This window comes from Agelaius phoeniceus, chromosome 5 (assembly GCF_051311805.1).
Source record: "Agelaius phoeniceus isolate bAgePho1 chromosome 5, bAgePho1.hap1, whole genome shotgun sequence".
NCBI classification, from domain to species: domain Eukaryota; kingdom Metazoa; phylum Chordata; class Aves; order Passeriformes; family Icteridae; genus Agelaius; species Agelaius phoeniceus.
Window position 1 is genome coordinate 73,569,847 of NC_135269.1, and position 25,207 is coordinate 73,595,053.

General features: G+C 70.1%; 3 protein-coding genes across 6 annotated transcripts; all 3 read right to left on the reverse strand.

Annotated features, from left to right (window-relative positions):
- Window positions 1-208: 208 nt before the first annotated feature.
- IMPDH1 (inosine monophosphate dehydrogenase 1) lies at window positions 209-11,143 on the reverse strand. 4 transcript variants are annotated; one of them, XM_054631531.2, is made up of 16 exons: window positions 11,081-11,143; window positions 9,640-9,735; window positions 9,143-9,191; window positions 8,697-8,798; window positions 8,075-8,149; window positions 7,164-7,370; window positions 5,793-5,880; window positions 4,858-5,057; window positions 4,076-4,166; window positions 3,164-3,259; window positions 2,240-2,383; window positions 1,887-2,031; window positions 1,670-1,813; window positions 1,510-1,593; window positions 1,001-1,017; window positions 209-835 (listed from the first exon to the last, which is right to left on the reverse strand). In XM_054631531.2, the coding sequence occupies exons 1-16, from the start codon at window positions 11,098-11,100 to the stop codon at window positions 735-737; spliced, it is 1,659 nt and encodes a 552-aa protein (XP_054487506.2). In that variant the 5' UTR covers window positions 11,101-11,143; the 3' UTR covers window positions 209-734. The 4 variants fall into 4 exon arrangements, with proteins under 4 accessions (XP_054487506.2, XP_077035465.1, XP_077035467.1 ...); XM_077179350.1 differs by having other exon boundaries at window positions 2,240-2,386; XM_077179352.1 differs by lacking the exons at window positions 8,697-8,798; window positions 9,143-9,191; window positions 9,640-9,735; window positions 11,081-11,143 and adding an exon at window positions 8,643-8,661 and having other exon boundaries at window positions 2,240-2,386.
- Window positions 11,144-14,665: 3,522 nt separating this feature from the next.
- On the reverse strand, window positions 14,666-19,653 carry LOC143694069 (cadherin-related family member 5-like). Its single transcript, XM_077178036.1, has 9 exons — window positions 19,486-19,653; window positions 19,297-19,387; window positions 18,465-18,571; window positions 17,977-18,177; window positions 17,143-17,277; window positions 16,797-16,875; window positions 16,134-16,330; window positions 15,611-15,631; window positions 14,666-15,076 (listed from the first exon to the last, which is right to left on the reverse strand). The coding sequence occupies exons 1-9, from the start codon at window positions 19,651-19,653 to the stop codon at window positions 14,666-14,668; spliced, it is 1,410 nt and encodes a 469-aa protein (XP_077034151.1).
- A 530-nt stretch (window positions 19,654-20,183) lies between these two features.
- On the reverse strand, window positions 20,184-23,080 carry LOC143694070 (protocadherin-8-like). Its single transcript, XM_077178037.1, has 6 exons — window positions 23,020-23,080; window positions 22,362-22,588; window positions 21,440-21,499; window positions 21,256-21,348; window positions 20,653-20,739; window positions 20,184-20,582 (listed from the first exon to the last, which is right to left on the reverse strand). Exons 1-6 carry the CDS (start codon window positions 23,078-23,080, stop codon window positions 20,370-20,372), a joined length of 741 nt encoding a protein of 246 aa, XP_077034152.1. The 3' UTR covers window positions 20,184-20,369.
- Window positions 23,081-25,207: the final 2,127 nt, after the last annotated feature.

A 25,207-nucleotide genomic window follows, 5' to 3' on the forward strand; every position in this document is an offset into this window, starting at 1 on the left:
CCCCGGCCCCCGTGGCACCGGCAGGGACAGCGACACGCCAGGGGCCAGCCGGGGGACAGGACCATGGACAGGGCCAGGAACGGGGACAGGGCCGGTCCAGGGACAAAGCAGGGACAGGGGACAGGACCATGGACAGGGACAGGGCCAGCCCAGGGATAGGGACAGGACCGGGGACGGGAGCGGGGACAGGGACAGGGACAAGCCAGGCTCCGATGCTCCAAGAATTTATTCACCCCTGGACACAGGACCCCTGGCCCGTGGGGTCCCCGTGACACTGTGGGGTCCCCCGGGACACTGTGGGGTCCCCGTGACACTGTGGGGTCCCCCGGGACACTCTGGGGTCCCCTGTGGCACTGTGGGGTCCCCCAGGACGCTGGGGGGTCCCTGCAGTGCTGGGGGTCCCCCCATCCCCACTCGGGGGCACAGGGGGACCCGGCCCTGCAAGCTCCTCAGTGCCAGGGAGGGTTTGGGGGTCCCCACACCATTGGGGGGGCTTTGGGTCCCTGCATTCCCCCTCTCTGGGGAGGCCGGGGAGGTCCCCGCAGCCTCTGGTGCCCCGGGACCTTTGGGGGGCCCCTACACCCCCATTTCTGTGGGCCCTGGGGATCCCCCTCCCCTGAGGTGCCCCGGGGGGATTTGGGGGCTCCCTGCACCCCCAGTTCCAGGAGGTTTCCGAGGTCCCCGCAGCCCCTGTGCTCGGGGGGGTTTGGGGGTGCCCCATTGGGGGGTGCCCGTCAGCAGCGCCGGTGTCGGGGGGCCGGGGGGGTCCCCGCAGGCTCCGGGCGGGGGGCGCCGGCCCGGGGGGACCCCTCCTCAGGGCAGCCTCCTCTGGGCACTGGGGGGACAAGGGGGGGGGTCACAGGGGGGAAGGGAACCCCCAAACCCCAGATCCTGGCTGGGAGATTGGGGGCGCCCCCTCCCCCTGCCCATCAGGGAGGGGACAAAGGGGGGGTAAACGGGACCCCCAGTGCCCCCCGTCCCGGGGGGAGCCGGTACTTACAGGGCAGAACCGTGAAGCTGCAGGGGAGGGCAAGGTCAGGGGGGTTAGGGGGGCACAGGGACCCCCACACCCCAAACCCATCCCCAACACTGGGGTAACTGGGGGTGTCCCAGAGCCACTGCTGGGGCAACTGGGGCCCTACAGGTGGGATCTGAAGTGGTGCCTTCCTCAGCCCCCCAAAACCTCCCCCGCCCCCCAAGATCCCCCCATCTCCTGTACCCCTCACAGCCCCCAAAGCCCCCAAAACCCTCTCCAAACCCCCTCAGCTCCCCAAAACCTCCCCTGCCCCCCAAGATCCCCCCATCTCCTGTACCCCTCACAGCCCCCAAAACCCCCTCCAAACCCCCTCAGCCCCCCAATCCCCCTCCAACCACGCTCAGCCACCCAAAATCTGCCCCAAATCCCCCAGTTCTCCCAAACCCCTCCAGCCCCCCAAACCCTCCCCAGCCCCCCAAACCCCCCAATCCCCCCCCAGCGCCCCCAAACACCCCAGCCCCATCCCCACTCACGAGTGCAGCCCATGCACGCCCCCCTCGACCTGCGCCGCCACCGTCCTGCGCTCGAACTTGAGCTCCCCCGCGAACATCATGGACCTGGGGGGCACGGGGGGCTCGGTGGGCGGCCGGGACCACCCCCCCCAGCACCCCCAAACCCCCATCCCGCACTGACCGGAGCGCTGAGAGGCTGCGGGCGCCCAGGTCCTGGCAGCCGTGCTGCAGCCCGGCCAGCAGGTACGGCACGAACTTGTGGATGGAGCCCTTGTCCTGCACCGAGCCCGACACGCCCTGCGCCACCTTCACCGCGTCCCCCTCGCTGCGGGACACACACACAGGGGCTGGGGGGCGGCCGGGGGCGGCTCCATCCCCCCCCCCGGCCCCCCGGGTACCTGAAGTAGCGTTTCTGGCTGCCCGGGCCCTGCTCCATGGCATCCAGCGAGCCCATGCCCCGGTACTGCTTCAGCCGCACGCCCTCCGAGTAGAAGAACTCGCCCGGCGCCTCCGTGGTGGCCGCCAGCAGTGACCCCATCATCACTGGGGGGGGGACACCCCGTCAGGGACCCCCCTACCCGCGGGGTGGGGGCTGAGACCCCCCCAGGATGGGCCGGGGGCTGCGGGACCATCGCCAGGCTGGGCCGGAATGGGGGATCCCCCCGGGGGCACCAGGCTGGGCTGGGGGCCATGAGACCCCCCCCGGGTGCCCCGTCTCATGCCCCCCGTGCCCCCCATGGCCCCTGCTCACCCGTGGAGGCTCCCAGTGCCAGCGCCTTCACGGCGTGCCCGGGGCTGCGGATGCCACCATCGGCGATGACGGGGACGCCAAAGCGCCGCGCGTACTCGGCCACACGGTACACGGCCGTGGCCTGGGCACGGCCACACGCCAGCACTGCTGGGGACAGGGACACCGTGAGGGACAGGGACAGGGCCTGGGCACAGCCACACCCCAGCACTGCTGGGGACAGGGACACCGTGAGGGACAGGGACAGGGCACGGCCACACGCCAGCACTGCTGGGGACAGGGACACCGTGAGGGACAGGGCCACACACCAGCACTGCTGGGGACAGGGACACCGTGAGGGACAAGGACAGGGCCTGGGCACGGCCACACGCCAGCACTGCTGGGGACAGGGACACCGTGAGGGACAGGGACAGGGCCTGGGCACGGCCACACGCCAGCACTGCTGGGGACAGGGACACCGTGAGGGACAGGGACAGGGCACGGCCACACGCCAGCACTGCTGGGGACAGGGACACTGTGAGGGACAGGGACAGGACCTGGGCACGGCCACACGCCAGCACTGCTGGGGACAGGGACACCGTGAGGGACAGGGACAGGGCACGGCCACACGCCAGCACTGCTGGGGACAGGGACACTGTGAGGGACAGGGACAGGGCATGGCCACACCCCAGCACTGCTGGGGACAGGGACACCGTGAGGGACAGGGACAGGGACATGGCACGGCCACACGCCAGCACTGCTGGGGACAGGGACACCGTGAGGGACAGGGACAGGGCCTGGGCACTGGCTGCCACACGCCAGCACTGCTGGGGACAGGGACACTGTCACAGGGACAGGGGGACAGTGGGTACAGGGCCACCCCGAAGGGCACACTGGGGACACTGCAGGGTGTCCAGGGGTGCCAGGGTGGGCTCAGGTGTCACCCACCTTCCTGGGTGATGCAGATGGAGCCGCTGCCCATCCCCACCCGCAGCGCGTCCACCCCAGCGTCGATCAGGTTCTTGGCCTGGGCCGCTGTCACCACTGCGGGGACACCCCAAAATGGCACCCCAAAACTGCCCAGGGCCCCAAAACGGCACCCCAACCCTGCCCAGGGCACCCTGAAGCCCACCTCAGCACTGCAGGGGTGCACCCCAAACACAGTACCCCAAAACAGCAGCCCAAAAGTGGCACTGCAAATCCATCCCCACCCTCCCCAAATCCTGCCCCATTATGATGGAGGGCACCTCAAAAAAGCCCCCAAAATGGCACCCAAATCCCACCTCACCACTGCAGGGGACACCCCAAATCTGCCCCCCATTTCCCCTCCGCTCTCTTTTGGGGTCACCCCTGCTCCTCAGTGCTCCCTCCATCTGCAGCCCGGGATGTTCCCATGCCCCCCTGCCCTGTTTGGGGTCTCACCGTTCCTGTGCCCCCCCTGCCCCATTTGGGGTCTCACCGTTCCTGTGCCCCCCCTGCCCCGTTTGGGGTCTCACCATTCCTGTGCCCCCCCTGCCCCGTTTGGGGTCTCACCGTTCCCGTGCCCCCCCTGCCCCGTTTGGGGTCTCACCGTTCCTGTGCCCCCCTGCCCCGTTTGGGGTCTCACCGTTCCCGTGCCCCCCCTGCCCCGTTTGGGGTCTCACCGTTCCTGTGCCCCCCCTGCCCCGTTTGGGGTCTCACCGTTCCTGTGCCCCCCCTGCCCCATTTGGGGTCTCACCGTTCCCATGCCCCCCTGCCCCATTTGGGGTCTCACCATTCCTGTGCCCCCCCCTGCCCCGTTTGGGGTCTCACCGTTGCCCCCCCTGCCCCGTTTGGGGTCTCACCATTCCTGTGCCCCCCCTGCCCCGTTTGGGGTCTCACCGTTGCCCCCCACCACCTGCAGCTCGGGGTACTTGGCCTTGATGTAGCGGATCATGCTCAGCTGGTACCGGGAGTTCCCCTGCGACGAGTCCTGGGGATTGGGGGGCAGGTTTTGGGGTGCCACAGGGGCAGGTTTTGGGGTGCCACAGGGGCAGGTTTTTAGGTGTGGGTGGGACAGAGAGTTGGGGTTCGATGAGTAGGGGGTACCCCCCAGGCTCCTCCTTTTTTGGGGCACCTCCCGCCTAGCACAAGCAGCTCCACCCCTATCCCCAGACCCATCCCCTCCCTTTTGGGGTCCCACAGCTTTTGGGGTGTCCCCATGTCCCCACCCTCCTATTTTTAGGGTTCCCCCCCCACACCAGCGGCTCCATCCCTGCATCTCTTTCCCCTCCCTTTTATCCCTGCCTGTTTTTTGGGGTCCCCCATTTCTGGGGATCCCCGTTTCTGGGGTTCCCCATTCTCGGGGTCCCCCACAGCAGCCCCCTGACATCACCTCCAGCCCCGCACCAGCAGCTCCATCCCCCCCATTCCTCCATCCTCATCCCCCGTTTTTGGGATGCTCCCTGTTTTTCATGTCCCCCCTTTTTCATCCCCCCCATTTTGGGCTCTCACATTTTTTGGGGTGCCCTCAGCCCCCCATTTTCGGGGACCCCTCCACACCCACCAGCAGCCCGAGCCCCGTGCCCTTCCTCCCCCTTATCCCCCTCATCCGCCGTGCTCAGAGCCCCGGGTTTTGGGGTGCCCCCGGGTTTTGGGGTGCCCGCGGTTTTGGGGTCCCGCACCAGCACCACGAGGTCGGCACCCGCCTGCACGAGCAGGTCCAGCCGGTATTTGTCGTCCTCGCGGGTGCCGATGGCCGCCCCGACCCGCAGCTGCTTCCGCCCGTCCTTGGAGGCCGCCGGGTGCTCGCGGTTCTTCTTCAGGTCCGTGCGCGCCATCAGCGCCACCAGCTCGTCACGGCTGTTGACGATCGGCAGCTTCCCTGCGGGGACAGCGCGGGGACGGTCACCCCGAGCCGAGGACACCGCGGGGACAGCATGGGGACAGCGCGGGGACGGTCACCCCGAACCCAGGACACTGCGGGGACAGCGCGGGGACAGGGAGCGCGGGAGGGACCCCAAGCACGGGGCCGTGGTGGCCACCAGCTCGACACTGCTGGTCACTGCCAGCAGCTTCCCTGGGGACACGGGGGGGATGTGGGGTCACCAGGGGGTGGAGGGCACTGGGGGGGCTGCAGGGACACGGGGACAGGGAGGTGACCCCAGGGACAGGAACGGGGACACAGGGCTGACCCCAGGGACACGGGGACATGGAGGTGACCCCAGGGACAGGCTGACCCCAGGGACGAGGAGGGGACCTGAAGGATGGGGCGGTGACAGCCACCAGGTCACCAGTGCTGGTCACCATCAGCAGCCCTGGGGACACAGTGGGGGACAATGTGAGGGGAACGGGGACAGGGGACATCCCCCATGGGCTGCCCAGGGTGGCACAGAGGTGACCTCGAGTGGAGGTGACCCCCAGGGGTGACACCTGGGAGGTGCTGTGGGGGTCCCTGTGGGGTGACAGGGGACCTGGGGGGTGTGACAGGGGACTCAGGGTGTGACAGGTGACTTGGGGGGTGTGACAGGTGACTTGGGGGGTGACGGGTGACTCGGGGGGGGCAGGGGACTCAGGGGGTGTGACAGGGGACTCGGGGTGTGACAGGTGCCCCCTGCACCTTTCTTGCTGCGCTGCAGGATCTCATTGGCCTCTTTGAGGGTGACACCGGCTGGGGCCACCACCAGGTCCCTGCGCTTGGTCATCACCTGGGGACACAGGGACCCACGTGTCACTGCCATCAGCACAGGTGCTGGCACCAGCACTGTCTGGCACTGCCACCGTCACTGTCACCAGAGCTGGCACCGATCCTGGCAGCGGCACTGTCACCAGCACTGGCACTGTCACCCCCACTGCCACCAGCACTGTCACCATCACTGTCTGTCACTATCACATGCACTGGCACTGTCACAGGCACCAGCCAGGCACAGCTACTGTCACTGTCACCTGCACTGTGTGTCACCGTCACCTTCACTGTCACCTGCACTGGGGGACCCAGGGCCGCCACGGGCAGCCCCCGCCCCGCCACGGATCCACGGATCTCTCCATCCATCCCTGCCTGCATCCCATCCTGCCCCACATCCATCCATCCATCCATCCATCCATCCATCCATCCATCCATCCATCCATCCATCCATCATCCATCCATCCATCCATCCATCCATCCATCATCCATCCATCCATCCATCCATCCCTGCCCCACATCCCATCCTGCCCCACACTGCACATCCTCCATCCCTGCCCCACATCCCATCCTGCCCCACACTGCACATCCATCCATCCATCCCTGCCCCACATCCATCCCTGCGCCACATTGCACATCCTCCATCCCTGCCCCACATCCCATCCTGCCCCACATTGCACATCCTCCATCCCTGCCTGCATCCCATCCTGCCCCACACTGCACATCCTCCATCCCTGCCCCACATCCCATCCTGCCCCACATTGCACATCCTCCATCCCTGCCCCACATCCATCCCTGCGCCACATTGCACATCCTCCACCCCTGCCCCACATCCCATCCTGCCCCACACTGCACATCCTCCACCCCTGCCCCACATCCCATCCTGCCCCACACTGCACATCCATCCATCCATCCATCCATCCATCCATCCATCCATCCATCCCTGCCCCACATTGCACATCCTCCATCCCTGCCCCACATCTCATTCTGACCCACACTGCACATCCATCCATCCATCCATCCATCCATCCATCCATCCATCCATCCATCCATCCCTGCCCCACATTGCACATCCTCCATCCCTGCCCCACATCTCATTCTGACCCACACTGCACATCCTCCAACCCACCCATCCCTACCCCACATTCCATCCTGCCCCACATTACACATCTTCCAACTCTGCCCCGCATCCATCCCTGCCCCACATCCATCCTTTCATCCCTGCCCTGTATCCCATCCCTGCCCCACATCCCATCCCACCCCACCCCACGGGTCCCACCCGCCCCTGTCCCGCTGTCCCCAGCGCACCTGGGCCAGGGGGGTGGCCCTGTCCCCCTCGCGCAGGAAGTCGATGTCGCGGGAGGTGACGATGCCCTCGAGCCGCCCCCCCAGGCGCCCCGAGTGGGTGACGGGGACCCCCGAGAAGCCGAGCCGGGCCTTGGCGTCCCACACGTCCCCCACGGTGTGCGCTGGGCTCATCACCAGCGGCTCCAGGATGAAACCCTGCTCGAACCGCTGCGGGCACGGGGACAGGGACAGAGTCACTCAGGGACATGGGGACAGGGATAGTGTCACCCAAGGACAGGGACAGTGTCACCCAGGGACATGGGAACATAGGACAGTGTCACCCAGGGACATGGGGACAGGGACAGTGTCACCCAGGGCATGGGGACAGGGACAGTGTCACCCTGGGGCATGGGGACACGGGACAGAGTCACCTGGGGCACAGGGACAGAGTCACCTGGGGCACGGGGACAAGGGACAGAGTCACCCAGGGACAGGGACAGAGTCACCCAGGGACACGGGGACAGTGTCACCCAGGGACATGGGGACAAGGGACAGTGTCACCCAGGGACATGGGGACAGTGTCACCCAGGGACATGGGGACAGGGACAGAGTCACCTAGGGCACGGGGACAAGGGACAGTGTTACCCAGGGGGCACAGGGACAGTGTCACCCAGGGACACGGGGACAGGGACAGAGTCACCCAGGGACATGGGGACAAGGGACAGTGTCACTGGGAGTTTAGGGACATGGGACAGTGTCACCGGGGGGCTCAGGGACAAGGGACAGTGTCACCGGGGTCACAGGTGGCTCAGGGACACGGGGGGGCACAGGGACACAGGGAGGGGACTCCCCCCGTGGCGGGGTGCTCCAGCCCAGCAGGTGGCCAGCCAGTCCCAGGGGACACCAGGGCCACCACAGTGTCCCCGGCTCACCTTGACCTTGCGCACCTCGCTGGCCTGGAACTCGGGGGTGCAGTTGTGGTGGATGATGCCGATGCCGCCGTTCAGCTGGGGGGCACGGGGGGCACGGGGGGCACGGGGGCCGTGGGTTCCTGGGCACCCCCTGCAGCCGTGTCCCCGTCTGCCCTCGCACCCCTCGGGGACTGTGCCCCCCTCCCAGCTCCCCCCAGTGTGACAGAGCCCCCCCAGCCCTGACCCCCGGGCCCCTCCACAAACCCTGGATGCCCTCAGTGCCCCTGAGATGCCCCCCAAGATGCCCCCACCCGTGTGGGTGCACCCACAGCCCTGGGAACAGCCGTGTCCCCTCAGTGACCGTGCCCCCCCAGTGTCCCCCCTGTCCCCAGTGTCCCCCACTGCTCACAGCCATGACAATGGCCATGTCCCCTCAGTGACAGTGTCCCCCTTGTCCCCCCAGTGTCCCCCCTGCTCACAGCCATGGCGATGGCCATGTCCCTTCAGTGTCCCCAGTGTCCCCCTGCTCACAGCCATGACAATGGCCATGTCCCCTCAGTGACAGTGTCCCCAGTGTCCCCCTGCTCACAGCCATGGCGATGGCCATGTCCCCCCAGTGTCCCCAGTGTCCCCCCCTGCTCACAGCCATGGCGATGGCCATGTCCCCCTCGGTGACAGTGTCCATGGGGGATGACACCAGCGGTGTTTTCAGGGTGATGGTTCTGGTCAGCGCTGATGTCAGGTCCTGGGGAAGGGGAGCACCCCTAAAATCCTGAACCCTCCCTGAGAATGGGGGGACCCCGACTCGACCTGACCCCCCCTGCCCTCCCAGCGCCCCCAAAAGCACGGGGACCCTGCCCCCCTCCAAGGGCTGGGGTTCCATGAGCCCCCACACCCCAAACCCCGCAGGGACCCCACGGGCATCCCCCAACCCCACTGGGGGGGTCCAGGAGGGGATGGGGGCACAGGGGTGTCACTGAGGGGGTCCTGAGCCAGGGGGAGCCACCCCGGTGGGGAGAGCACGGGGGGTCCCAGGGAGATCCTGGGGGGCACAGGGGGGTCCCAGGGGGATCCTGGGGGGTCACTCACCACCTCGTCGGCCGTGAAGTCAATGTAGCCAGGGAGGATGAGGAAGTCACTGTGGAGGGACACAGGGCTGGGACCTCACTGGCCCCCCCCAAAACTGACCCAGACCCACCGAGGGGGCACCTGAAGTCTGGGGAGCCACTGAGGGAGGGGGGATGTGCGAGCGGGGGGGGTCAGGGGTTCCTGGGGGGGTCTGGAGGGGTTTCTGGGGTGCCTGGGGGGGTCTGGAGACATTACTGGGGTGCCTGGGGGTTGGCAGTGGGGGTGCAGGGGGGTCGGGGGGTTCCTGGGGTGGGGCCTGGGAGTCCCTGGGGAGTTCCTGGGGGGTTCCTGGGGGATCTTTGTGGGGATTCTCTGGGGCTGCCATGTGGGGGGGGAGTTGGGGTTTCCCTGGGAGGCTCTGGGGGTGCCGGGGTGAGCGTGGGGAGGTCTGGAGGCGCCTGTGGGGGTCAGGTGGTGCCGAGGGGGTCAGGGGGTTTTGGGGTCGGGGGTACCCGCACTTGTAGGTGAGGCCATCGGCGCAGGCGAAGAGCTGCTGGGCCGTGAGCCCATCCTCGGGCACGTAGCCGGCACCGCTGATCAGCTGCTGTGCCATGCTGGGGACGGGCGGAGGCTGGCACCGGCACCGGGACCCGCACACCGGGACCAGCACCGGCACCGGCACCGGGACCCGCACACTGGGACCAGCACCGGCACCGGGACCCGCACACTGGGACCCGCACACCGGGACCGGCACCGGGACCCGCACACCAGGACCAGCACCGGCACCGGCACCGGGACCCGCACACTGGGACCAGCACCGGCACCAGGACCCGCACACTGGGACCAGCACCGGCACCGGGACCCGCACACTGGGACCCGCACACCGGGACCGGCACACTGCGACCCCGCCCCGCCCAGGGCCATGCAGGGGGACGCTGGCACCGGGAACAGCCCCGGGGTCTCCCCGGGACCCCCGACCACACCAGGAGCCTCCCGGGACTGGGACAGATTTCCCCCCTCCCCAGGACTGGGACTCCCCTCGGATCCGCCCCCCCAAAACCGGGACAGGAACCCCCACCATGACTGGGACCCCCACCCACACCACGACCGTCCCCACCCGGGGCCGGGACCCCCGAACCGCACCGGGGCTGACCGGGCCGGGCTGAGGGGGGTCCCGGTCTCGGGGGGATCACGGGGGGTTCATGGGGGGAGTTCCTGAGGGGGGCACGGAGGGGTCACTCTTTAGAGGGGGTCCCAGGGTGAGAGTCCCGGGGGTCCTCGGGAGGTTCCCGTGGGGTCCCGTGGGGCTGTCCCGTTCCCGTGGGGTCCCGTGGGGCTGTCCCGTTCCCGTGGGGTCCCGCGCGTTGCGCTCCCGCAGCGGCCCCGGCGCAGGGCGTGGTCATGGGCGTGGCCGTGGGTGTGGTCGGGGGCGTGACCAGGACCGGGACTGGCCGCCGCAGCCCCCCCCACCCTCCCAGCCTGCCCAGCGCCTCCAGCGCGCCGGGAGCGGCCCCAGCGCTCCCAGTGACTCCCCCAGTGCTCCCAGTAACCCCACCGGGCACCAGGGACCCCCCCAGCGCTCCCAGTGACCCCACCGGGCACCAGGGTTCCTCCCAGCGCTCCCAGTGACTCCTCCCGCAGCCCGGGGACCCCCCCAGTCCCCAGCGCTCCCAGTAGCCCCTCCCGCATGCCCCGGTAGCTCCCAGTACCCCCCCAGCTCCCACCCCGCCACTGCTGCCCCACATCCCCCGGTAACACCCCCAGTGTCCCCTCGCCGCTGCTCCCTCCCGCCCCAGTAACGCCCCAGTCCCTCCCAGTGCCCCCGGTACAGCCCTGCCCTCCCCCTGTGCCCCCCGTGTCCCCCGGTGCCGCTGCCCCGGTCCCGGGGTGCCCCCGGCGCGCCCCCGCAGCGCCCCGGTGGCTCCCAGTGCTCCCAGTAACCCCCAGTAACCCCAGTACCTGGGCTCCCCCTCGCCCATGGCGCTGAGCGCCGCCGGGGGCGGGGCCACGAGACCACGCCCTATGGGCACGCCCCCGGCCACGCCACGCCCGGTCACGCCCCCTGATCTCCGGGGACACCCCCGAGCCCCGGGATTGGGGCAGCCCCGAGCCCCGGGATTGGGGCAGCCCCGAGCCCCGGGATTGGGGCACCCCCGAGCCCCGGGATTGGGGCACCCCCGCTCTAGGGGTCGGGGCAACCCTGGGGGCGGCGCTGAGCGCCCCTCTCTGAGGGTACCCCCTCTCTTTCTGTGGGTACACCCCTCTCTCTCTGTGGGTACACCCCGCTTTGGGGGGAAATCCTTTATTTTGGGGGCTCTCGCTTTTTGGGGGTGCATGCCTGTGGTGCGGGTGCGCCCCCCTCATTTGGGGCCCCCCTTTTTGGGGTGCGCCCCTCTGTTTCCGGTACCCCCTCTTTTGGGTACGCTGCCTTTTTTGGGGAGCAATCCCCTGTTCAGGGCGCCCACCGTGTTCTGGGTGCTCCCCGTTTTTGGGTGCCCCCCGTGATTTCGGGGTGCCGCCCCTTTGGGGGGGACACTGCTCTGCTTTGGGCGTCCCTCGGGGTCCCCCTGCCCCGGGTGACTCTGGGGACAGCCCGTAACGAGCCCCGGGGGATGGGGCGGCAAAGCAGCCGCACCTGCGAGCACCTGTGAGCTCCTGTGAGCACCTGGGTGAGCACCTGTGAGCTCCTGGGTGAGCACCTGTGATCGAGCACCTCTGTGTGCCCTGTCTGCACCTGTGTGAGCTCCTGTGCTCCCCTGTGTGCCCATCTGAGTGCCCTGCCCTCACCTGGGATCCCCTGTGTGCCCATCTGAGTGCCCTGCCCTCACCTGTGCTCCCCTGTGTGCCCATCTGAGTGCCCTGCCCTCACCTGGGATCCCCTGTGTGCCCATCTGACTGCCCTGCCCTCACCTGGGATCCCCTGTGTGCCCTGCCCTCACCTGGGATCCCCTGGCCGCACCTGCCCGCTCCCCTCCGCTCTCACCCCCCTTGCCCGGGGATCACCCCCTGCACTCCCGGGGCTCGGTGCCCCCCGAACTGGGTGCGGGGCCTGGCACTGCGCCCCCCGCAGGCAGGGCCGGGCATGGCAGGGCAGGGGGGGCACTGCGCCCCCCCCGGCCAGGGCCGCGCTCCCCGCCCCCTCCAAGGTGACCCCCCCGTGTCCCGGGTGACCCCCCCAGCACAGGGACCCGCGGGGAGCGAACAGAGCCCACCCGAGGCACGGACACGGCACGGGCCCCCCCAAAATGAGCCCCCCACAATGAGCCCCCCCACAATGACCCCATACTGACCCCCCCACACTGACCCCCCTAACACTGACCCACACTGACCCTCCCCAAAATGACCCCATACTGACCCCCCCCACACTGACCCACAATGACCCCATACTGCCCATACTGACCCCCCCACACTGACCCCCCTAACACTGTCCCACACCCTCCCCAAAATGACCCCATACTGACTCCCCCCACACTGACCCACAATGACCCCCCCCCACAATGACCCCATACTGACCACCCCCACTGACCCCCCTAACACTGACCCACACTGAACCCCCCCCACTGACCCCCCTAACACTGACCCACACTGAACCCCCCCACTGACCTCGCCCATATTGACCCACAGGACCCCCCACTGACCCCCCCAACTGACCCACAATGACCCCCACACTGACCCCCCCCGTCACGGACCTTTCCCCCGGCTCCGACCCCCGGGACCCCGCGGCACTGCCCCCCCCCCCCATCCCGGCACTGCCCCCCCCTCCATCCCGGCACTGCCCCCCCCCTCTCACGGCACCCACAGCCCCCCAGTCCCCCCCGTGCCCCCCCTTACCTGCCCTCCCCCTGTCCCGCGGGGGTCACCTCGCCCTCGGGGGGCTCTGGGGGCGCTTCCATGGCGGGGGAGGTCCCGGGGTCCCGTGGGTGCCGGGGGGGTCCGTGGGTGCCGCTGCCGGCGGGACCCGGTGCCGTGGGAGGGGGGGACGGGGGGGGCGGTGCCGCCCCCTCGGCCCCGCCCACCCCGCGGGGGTTCGGTCGCGACACGGGGGAAACTGAGGCACGGGGCGGCGCGGGGTCCGCCCCACGCTCGCGGGGAGGTCCCGGGGGGGGTCACACAGGAGGGGTCACACGGGGGGGGTCACACAGGAGGGGTCACACAGGGGGGTCCCTCCCCCGTGCCCCCCCCCGTCCTACGGGGTGGGGGTCGCACTCGCAGCCCCCCCGAGCGGCGCAGGGGGACGCGCGTGGGCGCGCGACACGCGGGGGTCGCGGGGGGCTCGGGGGTCGCAGCCTGTGCCCCCCCCGCCCCCCCCGGGCCATTTGCAGCCGCGGCAGCTGCCGGGGATTAACGCGGCCGGGATTAGGGGGGATTTGGGGGGGGGCTCGGGGCGGGGGAGGGGCAGGAAGGTAATGGGGGGGCGGTGCTGCTCCGCCCAGCGCTCCCAGTATGAACCAGTATAACCCAGTGTAACCCAGCTGCCCCGTGTGTCCCAGTACAGCGCACTGCGCACAGTGCTCCCAGTACATCCCAGTAGCTCCATGCTCTCAGAGCACACAGTTCTCCCAGCACGGCCCAGTATGTCCCAGTACACACCAGTTCGCCGCGCTCCCAGCGCAGCCCGGTGCGCCCAGCGCTCCCAGCACAAACCAGCGCACCGCGCTCCCAGTGTTCCCAGTGCTCCCAGTGCTCCCAGTGCCCCCCAGCGCGCCTCGCTGTCCCCGCAGCCCCGGCGCTGCCGGTGGCGGTGCGGCCGCGCGGTGCCACCCTCCGGAGGTGACCCGCCGGTGCCGGTGACCCCGGGGATTAGCGACAAACGCCCGCTCAAGCCTCTTAGCGGGGGCCGCCCACGGCCACGGGGTCACGCGTGGGGGAAGGGCACCCCGGGGGGACCCCCACGGCACCCAGGGGACCCTCGGGGACCCCCGGGGCACCCCAGGGCCCCCCGGGGCTCCCAAACCCCCGGGGGTCACAGAGACCCCACGGCACCCTCGTGGCACCCCGGGGGACGCCCAGGGGACACTCCGACCCCCCCGGCCCGGGACCCTCCCCACGCGGGCCAGGGGCACCCACGCCCCCCTCGTGGGGCAGCGCCGCTTCAGGGACGCGGCGCCTTTAAGAGGCGTGGTCATGGAGACACCGCCCACAGGGGCGGGGTCACAGGAACGCGGGAAACGCCCAAATGCCAGCGGGGACGGGGGCAGCGTGAGAACTGCCCGGGATAGCGCAGTGACACCCCCAGTGCGAACCAGTGACCGCCAGGGACACCCGGAGCACCCCAGTAACCCCCAGAGTCAATCCCAGCCCATCCCAGTGAGCCCAGTGACCCCCCCAGTGTCTCCCAGTTCCAACCAGTCCATCCCAGTGCTGCCCAGTCCCTCCCAGTCACACCCAGTCTATCCCAGTGCTGCCCAGCTCCCAGTCCATCCCAGTGCTGCCCAGTCACACCCAGTCCATCCCAGTCACACCCAGCCCATCCCAGTCCCTCCCAGTCCATCCCAGTTCCCGGCAGAGTGTTCCAGGTGTTTATTGCCGCCCATCGCGCCCCCCTCAGCACTCGATGGAGTCCTCGAGCAGCTGCAGCAGCGGGGGGGCCGCTCGGGGGTCGCCCCCCGCCGCCTCCTCCAGGCTCTCCTCGCTCAGCTCCTCCAGAGCGGGCAGCGCCCCCCGCCGCCCGCCCCCGGCCCCGGGGCTGCTCCCGCCCTCCGCGGGCCCCCCCGGGACCTCCCCGGGGCTGGGGGCGCGGGGGGAGCCGGGGCTGCCGCGGGGGGCCGGGGGTGACCCCGCCGGGGCCCCCGCCCCCACGGAGTTGGCCTGGGCTTTGGGGGGCGCCGGGGGCGCCGGGGGCGGCGGCGGCGGGGGCGGGGGCGGCGGCGGGGGGGGCACCTCGCCCACCTCGCTGTAGCCCTCGTTGGGATAGTACAGGCGGGGGGGGCTCGGCGGGGACTTGCCGGCCTGCACCTGCGGGGGGGACACGGAGGGGTCAGGGGGGCACCCCCACACCCGACACCCCCACGGAACCCCCCCCCCGCGCGGGGACCCTCCATGGAGCCCCCCTGCACCCCCACCGCCCCATGGGGTCCCTCCTGCACGAGGACCCTCCCTTGGGGACCCCCAGTGCTCCAAACCCTGCCCAGACTGGGGACCCCCCGAGGGACCCCCCCGGGCACCTCGAACACCCCAGCACAGGGACCCCCCATGGCCCCCCCAGCACAGGCACCCTCACCCCCCCGCACCCCACCAGCACCCCAATGTCTCCCCAGCACCCGGGACCCCCCGGCAACTCCCATCACCCCGACTCCGCCCAGCAGGACCAGCACGGGACCCCCCCATGGGACCCCCCAGCACCCTGACCCCCACCCGCCATGGGACCCTCCTGATGGGACCCCCCTGGCACAGGGGACCCCGCATCCCCCTTTTGGGGGGGCTCAGAGCAGGGTGACCCTCCCCCCCTCCAGCAGTTTTTGGGGGTCCCCTCCCTCACCCCCCACTCACCGGCTGGAACCACCTCAGGCTCTGTGGGGGGGAACGGGGGGGTCAGCTGGGAAACTGAGGCACGGGGGGGCTCCCTCCTTCCCGCAGCCCCTTCCAGCCCCCCAGGCCTGGGAACCGCCTTCCTACGGCCCCCCCAAACCAGCAGCGCCCCCATCCCACAGGCCCCCAGACCCAGGAGCCCCCCTTCCTTCCCAGCCCCTCAAAAAGGGGACCCTTTCCCCCCCCGGAGGGTCCCCGGTCCCGCAGCGCCCCCCTTGACCCGGGACCCCTCCCCTGAGCCCAGACCCGGGGGTGGGATGAGGGTGCGGGAGGTTCGGGGGTCTGGGGCGGTTTGGGGGTGCGGGGGCGACTGGGGGAGCTTTGGAGGTTTGGGGAAGGGTTGGGGGGGCTCTGGGGGCTCTGGGGGCAAGTCGGGGGGTGCAGGAGGGTCTCGGGGGGCTCTGGGGGCAGCTCGGGGGTGCAGGAGGGTGTCGGGGGTCTCGGGAGGAGCAGGTGGGGTGCCCGGGGGCTGGGGGGCCCCTACCACGTTGGGGTGCTTCTCGATGGCGAGCGCCGCCCGGTCCGCCGTGCGCTGCTGCCGCCGCCGCCGCCGCCTCGCCCGCAGCGCCAGGAGCGCCAGCAGGAGCAGCGCCCCGAGCAGGAGCAGCGCCCCCGCGCCCCCCGCCACCGCCCCCGCCGGCACCCCCCGCCCGGCCGCCGGCTCCGACGGGTCCCGCGGGGCTGCGACACGGGGGACACGTCAGAAACGAGGGGGACAAAGCCGGGGACAAACCCCGGCACGGCCCGGGGGGCTACGAGGGGTCCCGGGGAGGGGGGGACACATCCCATCCCGGGGGGAGGGAGGGGATCCCATCACGGGGGCAGCCTGGAGATTCTGTCACTGTAGGGAACTTGGGGAAAATCCATCCCTGGGGGGACACAGTGCTGGGGGGCTCCTATTCACCGGGCAGGGGTCTGGGGGACACCCCATAACTGGGGGGACACAGTGCTGGGGGGCCCCTCTTCACTGGGAGGGGCTCTGGGGTGACCCCATCCCTGGGGGCAGGGGGTCCCTGGGGTGCCCAGTGCTGTGGGGCAGGGGTCCCTCCCTGTAAAGGGTCCCTGGGGGTGTCCCAGTGCTGTGGGGATGGGGACGGTCACAGAGGGGTCCCTGGGGGGTTTCTGGGGGGGTCCCCCTCCTCCGTACCTGCCTGCCCTGGCCACAGCACCTCCAGCTCCACTGTCGTGTTCGAGGTCTCGCCTGATTCCTCGTCCCGTGCCAGCACCTGAGGGGGAAAGGGGCATGGAGGGGACAGGGGGACGTGGTGAGGACAGGGGGTACGCAGGGACATGGCTGTGGCACCGGGGGGGCACACAAGGGCACATGGAGGTGCCCCCAAGCCCCAGTGTCCCCTCTGAACTACCCCGTGTCCCCTCTCTGGTGCCACCCAGCCCTTGGTGTCCCTCTGGCACCCACAGCCTCCAGCCCCACCGTGCCCACCCAGTGCCCCCCAACCCTCCCTGGCCCCCCCATGCCCCCCTGCCCCCCTCACCTGCAGGCTGTAGCTCTGCCCGGGATGCAGCTGATCCGCCTGGGCCACCAGGAGCCCGTTGGGCATCACCTGGAACAGCTGCTGGCTCTGGTTGGCGCCGTGGCTCAGGGTGTAGCGCACCTGGGGATTCACCCCCTGCGGGCCGGGGGGGTCAGCTCCTGCCCACACCCCCCCGGGCAGGTACCTGATGGCTGCCCACTCCTCTACCTGTGATCCCCACCTGCATCCCTACCTTGATCCATCCCTGTGATCCCCACCTGTGATCCCTACCTGTGATCCCCACCTGTGATCCCTGCAATCCCTACCTGCATCTCTACCTGTGATTCCTACCTGTGATCCCCACCTGCATCCCTACCTTGATCCATCCCTGTGATCCCTACCTGTGACCCCCACCTGCATCCCTACCTGTGATCCCTCCTTGTGATCCCTCCCTGTGATCCTTGCCTGCATCCCTACCTCTGATCCCTACCTGTGATCCCTACCTGTAACCCCCACCTGCATCCCTACCTGTGATCCCTCCCTGTGATCCTCACCTGCATCCCTGTGATCCATCCCTGTGATCCCTACCTGTGACCCCTACCTGCATCCCCACCTCTGATCCCCACCTGTGATCCCTGCGATCCCTACCTGCATCTCTACCTGTGATCCTCCCCTGCATCCCCACCTCTGATCCCTACCTGCATCCTCCCTCCCTCCCTGCCTTCATCCCACCTGCATCCATCCCTGCCTTCATCCCTACCTGCACCACTCCCTGCGCCCCGCCCGCCCCTACCTGCACTCCCTGCTCACACCTTGTCTGCAGCCCCACCTGCCCGCGCCCCCTGTCCCGCTCACCTCGGGGAAGTCGGGGTCGTGTGCGCGCAGTGCGAGCACCTGCCCGCCGAAGGTGAGCAGCAGCGCGGCGCGGCGCGGGGCCGCGGGCACGAACGCGCGGTACCGGGCGCGGGGGAAGCGCGGCGGGTGCCGGTTCGGGGCCAGCACCCGCACCAGGGCCCGCGCCACCGCGTACTTGGAGGGGTCGTTCACCTGCGAGGCCTGGGGGGCACGGGGGGCACGGGGTGGGGAGGGACACACGGGACACCCAGGTGTCACCCACTGCCACCCGCTCCCTGCACCCACGGGGGCTTCCCAGAGCACCCTGGGCAGCTCCCACCATCCCAGGGAGCCCCATCCCCCTGGGGACCCCCAGCCCGGGCCTCCCCCGCCATCTCTCCGGGTACCCTCCAGCCCGGGCCCCCCCATCTCCCCGGGTACCCCCCATCCCATCCCCCCATCGCAGCCCCCCATCGCAGCCCCCCATCTCCCCCGTGCCCCCCACCCACCATGACGCTGAGGCAGATCTCGGGGGTCTGGCGGCTGCTCTCCACCGCCCGCAGCAGGGTGATGGCCCCGGTGACGTTGTCGATGTGGAACCTGCTGCTCTCCTGGCCTGGGGGGGCGCAGAGATGGGGACCCCCGAGACACCCCCCCCCCCCCCCCCCGCCTCCTGCCCCGGGGCACTGTGGGAAACTCCCCCTGGGGCAGCCCTGAGGGAGGTCCCTGATGTCCCCCCCTATCCATTCCTGGACCCCCATGGCGAGGGGGACCCCCTCTTATTTTGAAGGGGGGAGGGCGTTATTAACCCTTTGAACCCCAGCATGGAGGCGGTTTAACCCCTCTGGTGCTGGAGCACCCTTGGGTGCCCCAGGGGCTGACCCCACCCCCCCGTGCCGGAGGAGGGATTAGGGCCCCCCCAGCTCAATCCCTTTATTCAATTTGGCCCGGTGGATCTGGCAATTGGATTGTGCTGACCCCCCCACACAGGGACCCCAGGCAGGGACACCCCCAGTGTGGGGGGACCCCCACCGTACGGGGACCCCGGCAGTGCCGGGGACTGGGGGGCACAGGGGGACCCTGGGGCCCACCGCGGGCACCATGGCCCCCTCTGAACCCCATGTCCCCATCCACCCCACATCCCTGTCCCCACGCGTGTCCTTGTCGTGGTATCCCGTCCCCGTGTTCCTGCCCACGCGTCTGTGCCCACCTGAGTCCCCGTGTCCCCACCTCCCTGTCCCGCTGTGTCTGCGTGTCGCTGCCTCTCACGTCCCTGACCGCCGTGTCCTACCGTGTCCCCCCGTGTCCCCTGTGTCCCCCCGCATCCCCCGTGTCCCCTACCTGCCAGCAGGGAGTAGGTGATGGCCGCCCGCAGCCCCCTGTCCCCATCCTCGGCATAGACGGCGCCGGGGCTGAAGCTCAGGGGACCGCCCTGGGGACAAGGAGGGGACAGGAGGTGTCCGGCTGAGCCCTGCAGGCCCCCCCACCCTGACCCTGACCCCGCGGTGTCCCCAGGGCCCCGTGTCGCACCTGGAGCTGTCCCTCGGTGACGTTGGCGGTGTAGACGGGGCTGGTGCAGACCGGGGGGCTGTGGGGGGCGCGGGGGGTGCAGGGCAGGAACTGGGGGTACTGGTCATCCCCGTCCAGCACATTGACCCGCACCCGCGCCGAGGCGTTGAACCGCTCCCGGGTGTTCATCTCCTGCGGGAAAAACGGGGCACGGGCCCCCCAAAACCTGCTGGGGGGGCACACAGAGCCTCAGGGACCCCCATGGCATGGGGGCACCCTGGCGGGCTGGGGAACCCCAGGGAACGGGGACCCCACTGCATGGGGAGCCCATGGCACAGGACCACACATGCACAGGGACCCTCAGGGCATGGGGACACAGCAGGGACCCCCACGGGACAGGGCCCCTCATGTAAAGGGGATGTCAAAGGATGGGGACCCCACTGCACGGTGACCCCACAGGCACAGGGACACCCCAGGCACAGGGACCCCCACGGGACAGGGCCCCCCGTGTAAAGGGGACCTGGAGGGACAGGAGCCCCCAGCCCCAGGCGGGAGTGGGGGTCCCTGGGGGGCCGTGGGTGCCGTGGGGGGGCCGGGGCGGGGGCGAGGGGCGGGGCGCTGGAGGGGGGAGGGGGCGCAGGTGGCCCATTAAGGAAATGAGGGGGATTGAGGGCAGGTGACGGGATTACGTCACCCCCAATTAGCGGGGCCGGCGGGGACGGGCAGCGGGGGGGACCCCACCTGTGCGACCCACCCGCGGCACGGCCGTGACCCCGAGAGGTGCGGGGGGCACGGGGACCCCAGACCCGCGGACGGGGGCTCTGCGGGGGCTCTGCGGGGCTGGGGTCCTGAGGGCGGGCAGGGGTCTCGTGGGGTTCTGCACCGGGGTCCCCCAAGTGGGGGGCTCACAGAGGCGGCTCCACGTCCGAGTGCCTCGGGTGAGGGTCCCACGGCCATGGGGAGGGACGGGAGACGCGGGGGGGTCCCGGGGCGGGCGGGGGTCTCACCACGGCGGTCACGACCACCTCGAGGTGCCGCCGGCTCTCGAAGTCGAGGGCCCGCGCCAGCACCACGCGGCCGCTGTTCGGGAGGTCGATGCGGAAGAAGCGGGCGTCGGGCTGGGGGGGGTCGGTCAGGCCGGCAGATGGCCCCGGCCCCCCCGCGCCCCCCGCCCCCGCCCCGGCTCACCGAGGCCGGCTCGATGACGTACATGAGCGTGTCCCCGTCCGCGTCCTCGGCCTGGGCGCTGAACACCACCGAGTGCACCGGCGCCAGCTGCCCGCGGCGGTCACCAGGGAGCCGGGACACGCCCGGGGCCACCAGTGCCCCCCGGGGCCGCCGAGACCCCGTACACAGAGCCCACACCCCATAGAGCCCACACCGCGTACAGGGCCCACACCCCATAGAGCCCACACCCTGTACAGAGCCCACACCCCATACACATCCCACACCCCGTACAGAGCCCACACCCCTGAACACCCACTATGGTCCCCAAACACACCCTGCGTCCCCAAACACCCCTGAGCTGCCTCGTGGGGGTCACCAGGGGTCCCCCAACACCCCCAGCACCCACGAACACCCCCAATATCCCCATTCCTGCTTTTGGGTGTCCCCATCCCTCCTGGGCATCCACTTGGCACAAACTGTCCCTGTGCCCATGCCCATCACTGTGCTCATGATCCTGACCTCCCTGTCCCCATGCCTGTCCCCAGTCCATGCACACAGCCATCCCTGTCCCAGTGCCCATCCCCATCACCGTGACCCCGTGCAGGACATGTCACCCCCTGTCACCTCGCTGACGTTGTGGGTGAGCACAGTGGCCCCCTGGAAGTGGGGCCGGTTGTCGTTCTCGTTGAGGACCTGGACGATGATCCGGAACTCGACCTGCCAGGGCCGTGGGGAGGGACGCAGGCAGTGACCAGGGTGGCACCGGGCCCCCAGAGCCCCCTGGGGTCCCCACTGCATGTGGCCCTACCGGGGAGGAGCCGTCCTCGGCACACGTCAGGGCCACCATCAGCACCGGGGACTCCAGCTCCTGCGGGGACAGGGGACAACGGGACATTGGGGGACAGGGGGTGACAGGGGGGCTGCCCCACGGGGACATGCTGGGGTCCCCAGCCAAACGGGAGGGTCCCATGGGGTGGGGCAGGATGATCTGGGAGGGAGGGGCTGTGGGATGGATGGACACAGCATGGAGGGAGCGTGAAGGGATGGACATGGGATGGGCACGGGATGGGCATGGGATGGGCATGGGAGGATGGGATGGACATGGGGATGGACATGGGGAAAGACACAGGAGGAGTAGGGGATGGACACAGGGATAGACACAGGGGTACAGGATGGACACAGGATGGACATGGGAGGAGTATGGGATGGACATGGGATGGATGGAGGATGGATACAGGATGGGCAGAAGGAGGAGGATGAATGGAACATGGCCAGATGATGGTAGACCCAGGATAGATGGAGTATGGATGACAGACAAGGATGGGCACTGAGGGATGGAGGGATGGGCACAGGATGAATGGAGGATGGACACAGAAGGATGCAGGATGGACAGATGGACACGGGATGGACACAGGATGAACGGAGGATGGACACAGAAGGATGCAGGATGGAGGGATGGACACGGGATGGACACAGGATGGACACAGAAGGATGCAGGATGGACAGATGGACACAGGATGGACACAGGATGACCGGAGGATGGACACAGAAGGATGCAGGATGGAGGGATGGGTGGTGGAGGTAGATGGACACAGGTGGGTGGAGGATGGACGCAGGGTGGACAGGGGTCGATTCAGGACAGACAGCAGACGCAGGACGGATGCAGGACGGACACGGACAGACACCCGACGGACACAGGACAGGGGCCGGGGGTGTCCCCGCGGTGTCACCTCGCGGTCCAGCGCCCGCCCTGCCGACACGTTGAGGCGGACGCTGCGCCCATCCAGGTAGAACCAGGCGGCGTCGGCGCCCACCAGGCAGAGCTGGAGGCCGGCGCCGCCCCCCGCGCCCCCCGCGTCCCCCGGCGGGGGCAGCCGCGCCACCAGGCTGCCGTGCGCGCTGTTCTCCGCGATCTCCGTGAACAGGTTCCCGAAGCCGCTGCAGCCGTCGCCCCGGGCTGCCGGGGATGGCACACGGGTGTCCGTGCGGGGCGGCCCCGCGGGTCCCCATGTCCCACTCCTGGCCCCCTCTCCAGGTCCTGCCCTGCCCGGTCCCTGCTGACCCCCCCCAGGTCCCTCGTGTCCCCAGCATTGCCACTGCCCCCCTCGGTCCCCCCGTGTCCCCAGCAGCCAAATCCCACTCCCTGCACTGGTCGCTCGCATGCCCCCAGGGTCCCCACCCCCGAGTCCCGGTCCCCAGGACACCAGTGGGCCATCAACCCCAGTGTCCTGCACTCGGGTGACATCTTTGGGTCCCCCCCAAGGTCCCCCGTGTCCCCGTGCCCTGGGTCCCACCTCTCACGGTTGCCACTCCCAGGGTCCCCTCTCAGGGTCCCCACCGGGTCCCTCCCAGCCCCGGTGTCCCCCCCAGGTGTCCCCAAGTGCTCACCTGTGGCCAGGTGCAGCGCCAGGCAGGCGGCCAGGAGCGCCGGGCAGGACGCGGCCGCCATGGGGACACGGGGACCTCGGGGGGCGCCTGCGGCGGGGGAGGGAGGAGCGGGGCTGCCACCCCCGGCCCCGCCGCCCTGTCCCCAGCCCCCTCCGCAGTGTCCCCGCGGCCGGACAGCCCCGGTGAGAGCGCTGACACCACCCCGGGGTCGCCTTTCCCGGCTCCCTGTGCCCGTGTCCTCATCCCTGTCCCCCTGCCAGCTGCCCTCTCCTGGGGTCCCCAGCGCTGTCACCGCTCCGGGCTCCCGTTCCCCTGGCACTCTCGTGCTCGGCTGTCTCTGCCCGTGTCACCCACCCGGGCCGCCGTCCCCCTCCCCAGGACCCCAGGGCGCTGTCCCTGTCCCCGGTGCGTGTCCCCAGGGTGTCCCTGTCCCCACCCGAGGGTCTCACCGGCAGGTGCCAGGCCGGCACCTCGCCCCATGTCCCCCCCCGTGTCCCCCGGGAGTTGTCCCCGGGTCCCCTTGACCGACCCCACTCGTGTCGCCCCCTCCCCGCGCACTGTGCGGGTCCCCAGCCCGGGGGTCTGCAGGGGGACCCCCGGCGCTGCCCGCGCTCGGCAATGGCAGCCATATGGCGCCCCCCCTCCAATTAGCGGCAGGTAATTAATTAGGGCGGGGGAAGGGGGGGCGCTCCCCGTCTGCCACCCCCGGCCCCGCGGTGCGGGGTCCCCCGTGCTGCTCCCCGGGACCCCCTCCCTGCTGGGGGGGGCACAGGAGGGGTCGGGGGAGGCTCCCGTTCCCACCCTGCGCTCCCCGGGTGCCACCCGCCCGTGTGCCCCCCCCGGCAGGGCCCCCGGTGTCCGGGACCCCCCCCCAGCCCGGGACCCCCTCCCGGGGACCACGGCCTCCCCCAGTCCCTCCCCCCGCAGCCCCCGGCCCCCGCCCCCCCGTACCTGCCCGGCGCCGCCGCCCCCGGCGCTGCTGCCCCGGCACGGGGGGGGCGGGGGCGGGACCGGGCGGGGCCGCGCCGGGGGCGGGGCTGACCCGAGACTGCGGGGCTGACCCGGGACTGCGGGGCTGACCCGGGACTGCGGGGCTGACCCGGGACTGCGGCCTGGCAGCCAGTCCTGCCCGGCCTGGGCCCGCCCCGGCGGGATCTGCACCGCCTGGGCAGCACCCGGGCATCACCTGTATCACCTGGGCATCACCTGGGCAGCACCCAGGCACCACCTGCACCACCTGGGCATCACCTGGGCAGCACCCAGGCACCACCTGCACCACCTGGGCATCACCTGGGCAGCACCCAGGCATCACCTGTATCACCTGGGCATCACCTGGGCAGCACCCAGGCATCACCTGCACTGCCTGGGCATCACTTGGGCAGCACCCAGGCATCACCTGTATCACCTGGGCATCACCTGGGCAGCACCCAGGCATCACCTGCACTGCCTGGGCACCACCTGTCCTTCCTGAGCATCACCTCCACCACCTGCTCAGCCTGGGTACCACCTGGGCACCGCCCAGGCAGGGTCTGCACCGCCTGGGCACCACCTGTATCACCTGGGTAGCACCTGGCCACCACCTGGGCATCACCTGGGCACCACCTGTCCTGCCTGGGCACCACCTGTGCACTGCCCGGGAGGGATCTGTACCACCTGGGCATCATCTGGGCACCACCTGGGCATCACCTGGGCATTAGCTCTCCTGCCTGAGAATCACCTGCACCACCTGCCCAGCCTGCACACCACCTGGGCACCACCTGGGCACCACCTGTATCACCTGGGCATCACCTGCATGCCCTGGGCATTACCTGGCCTGGCCGGGCACCACCTGGGCAGCACCTGCATCACCTGCCCTGCCTGGGCATCACCTGTATCACCCTCCCTCCTTGCTTCTCTTGTGCCGGGGTCGGGTCTCAGGTCAATGCTGTTTTCTCTTGGGGGTCAGTGCCCGTCAGCACAGAGAGTTCAGAATTCTCAGCAGCCAGGGTTCCAACACCTGGGTATCACCTGCTGGCACCTGCCTGGGCATCTCCTGCCCTGCCCTCAGCCCTCGCTGCCCCGAGCCCCACCTGCCCCACCTGCCGTGCCTGGGGATCACCTGCGTGCCCCATCCCTGCCTGCACTGCCTGATTCAGGAGATGTCACCTGTCTGTGCTGCCTGGGAGCATCCCCTGTCACCTGCCTGCAC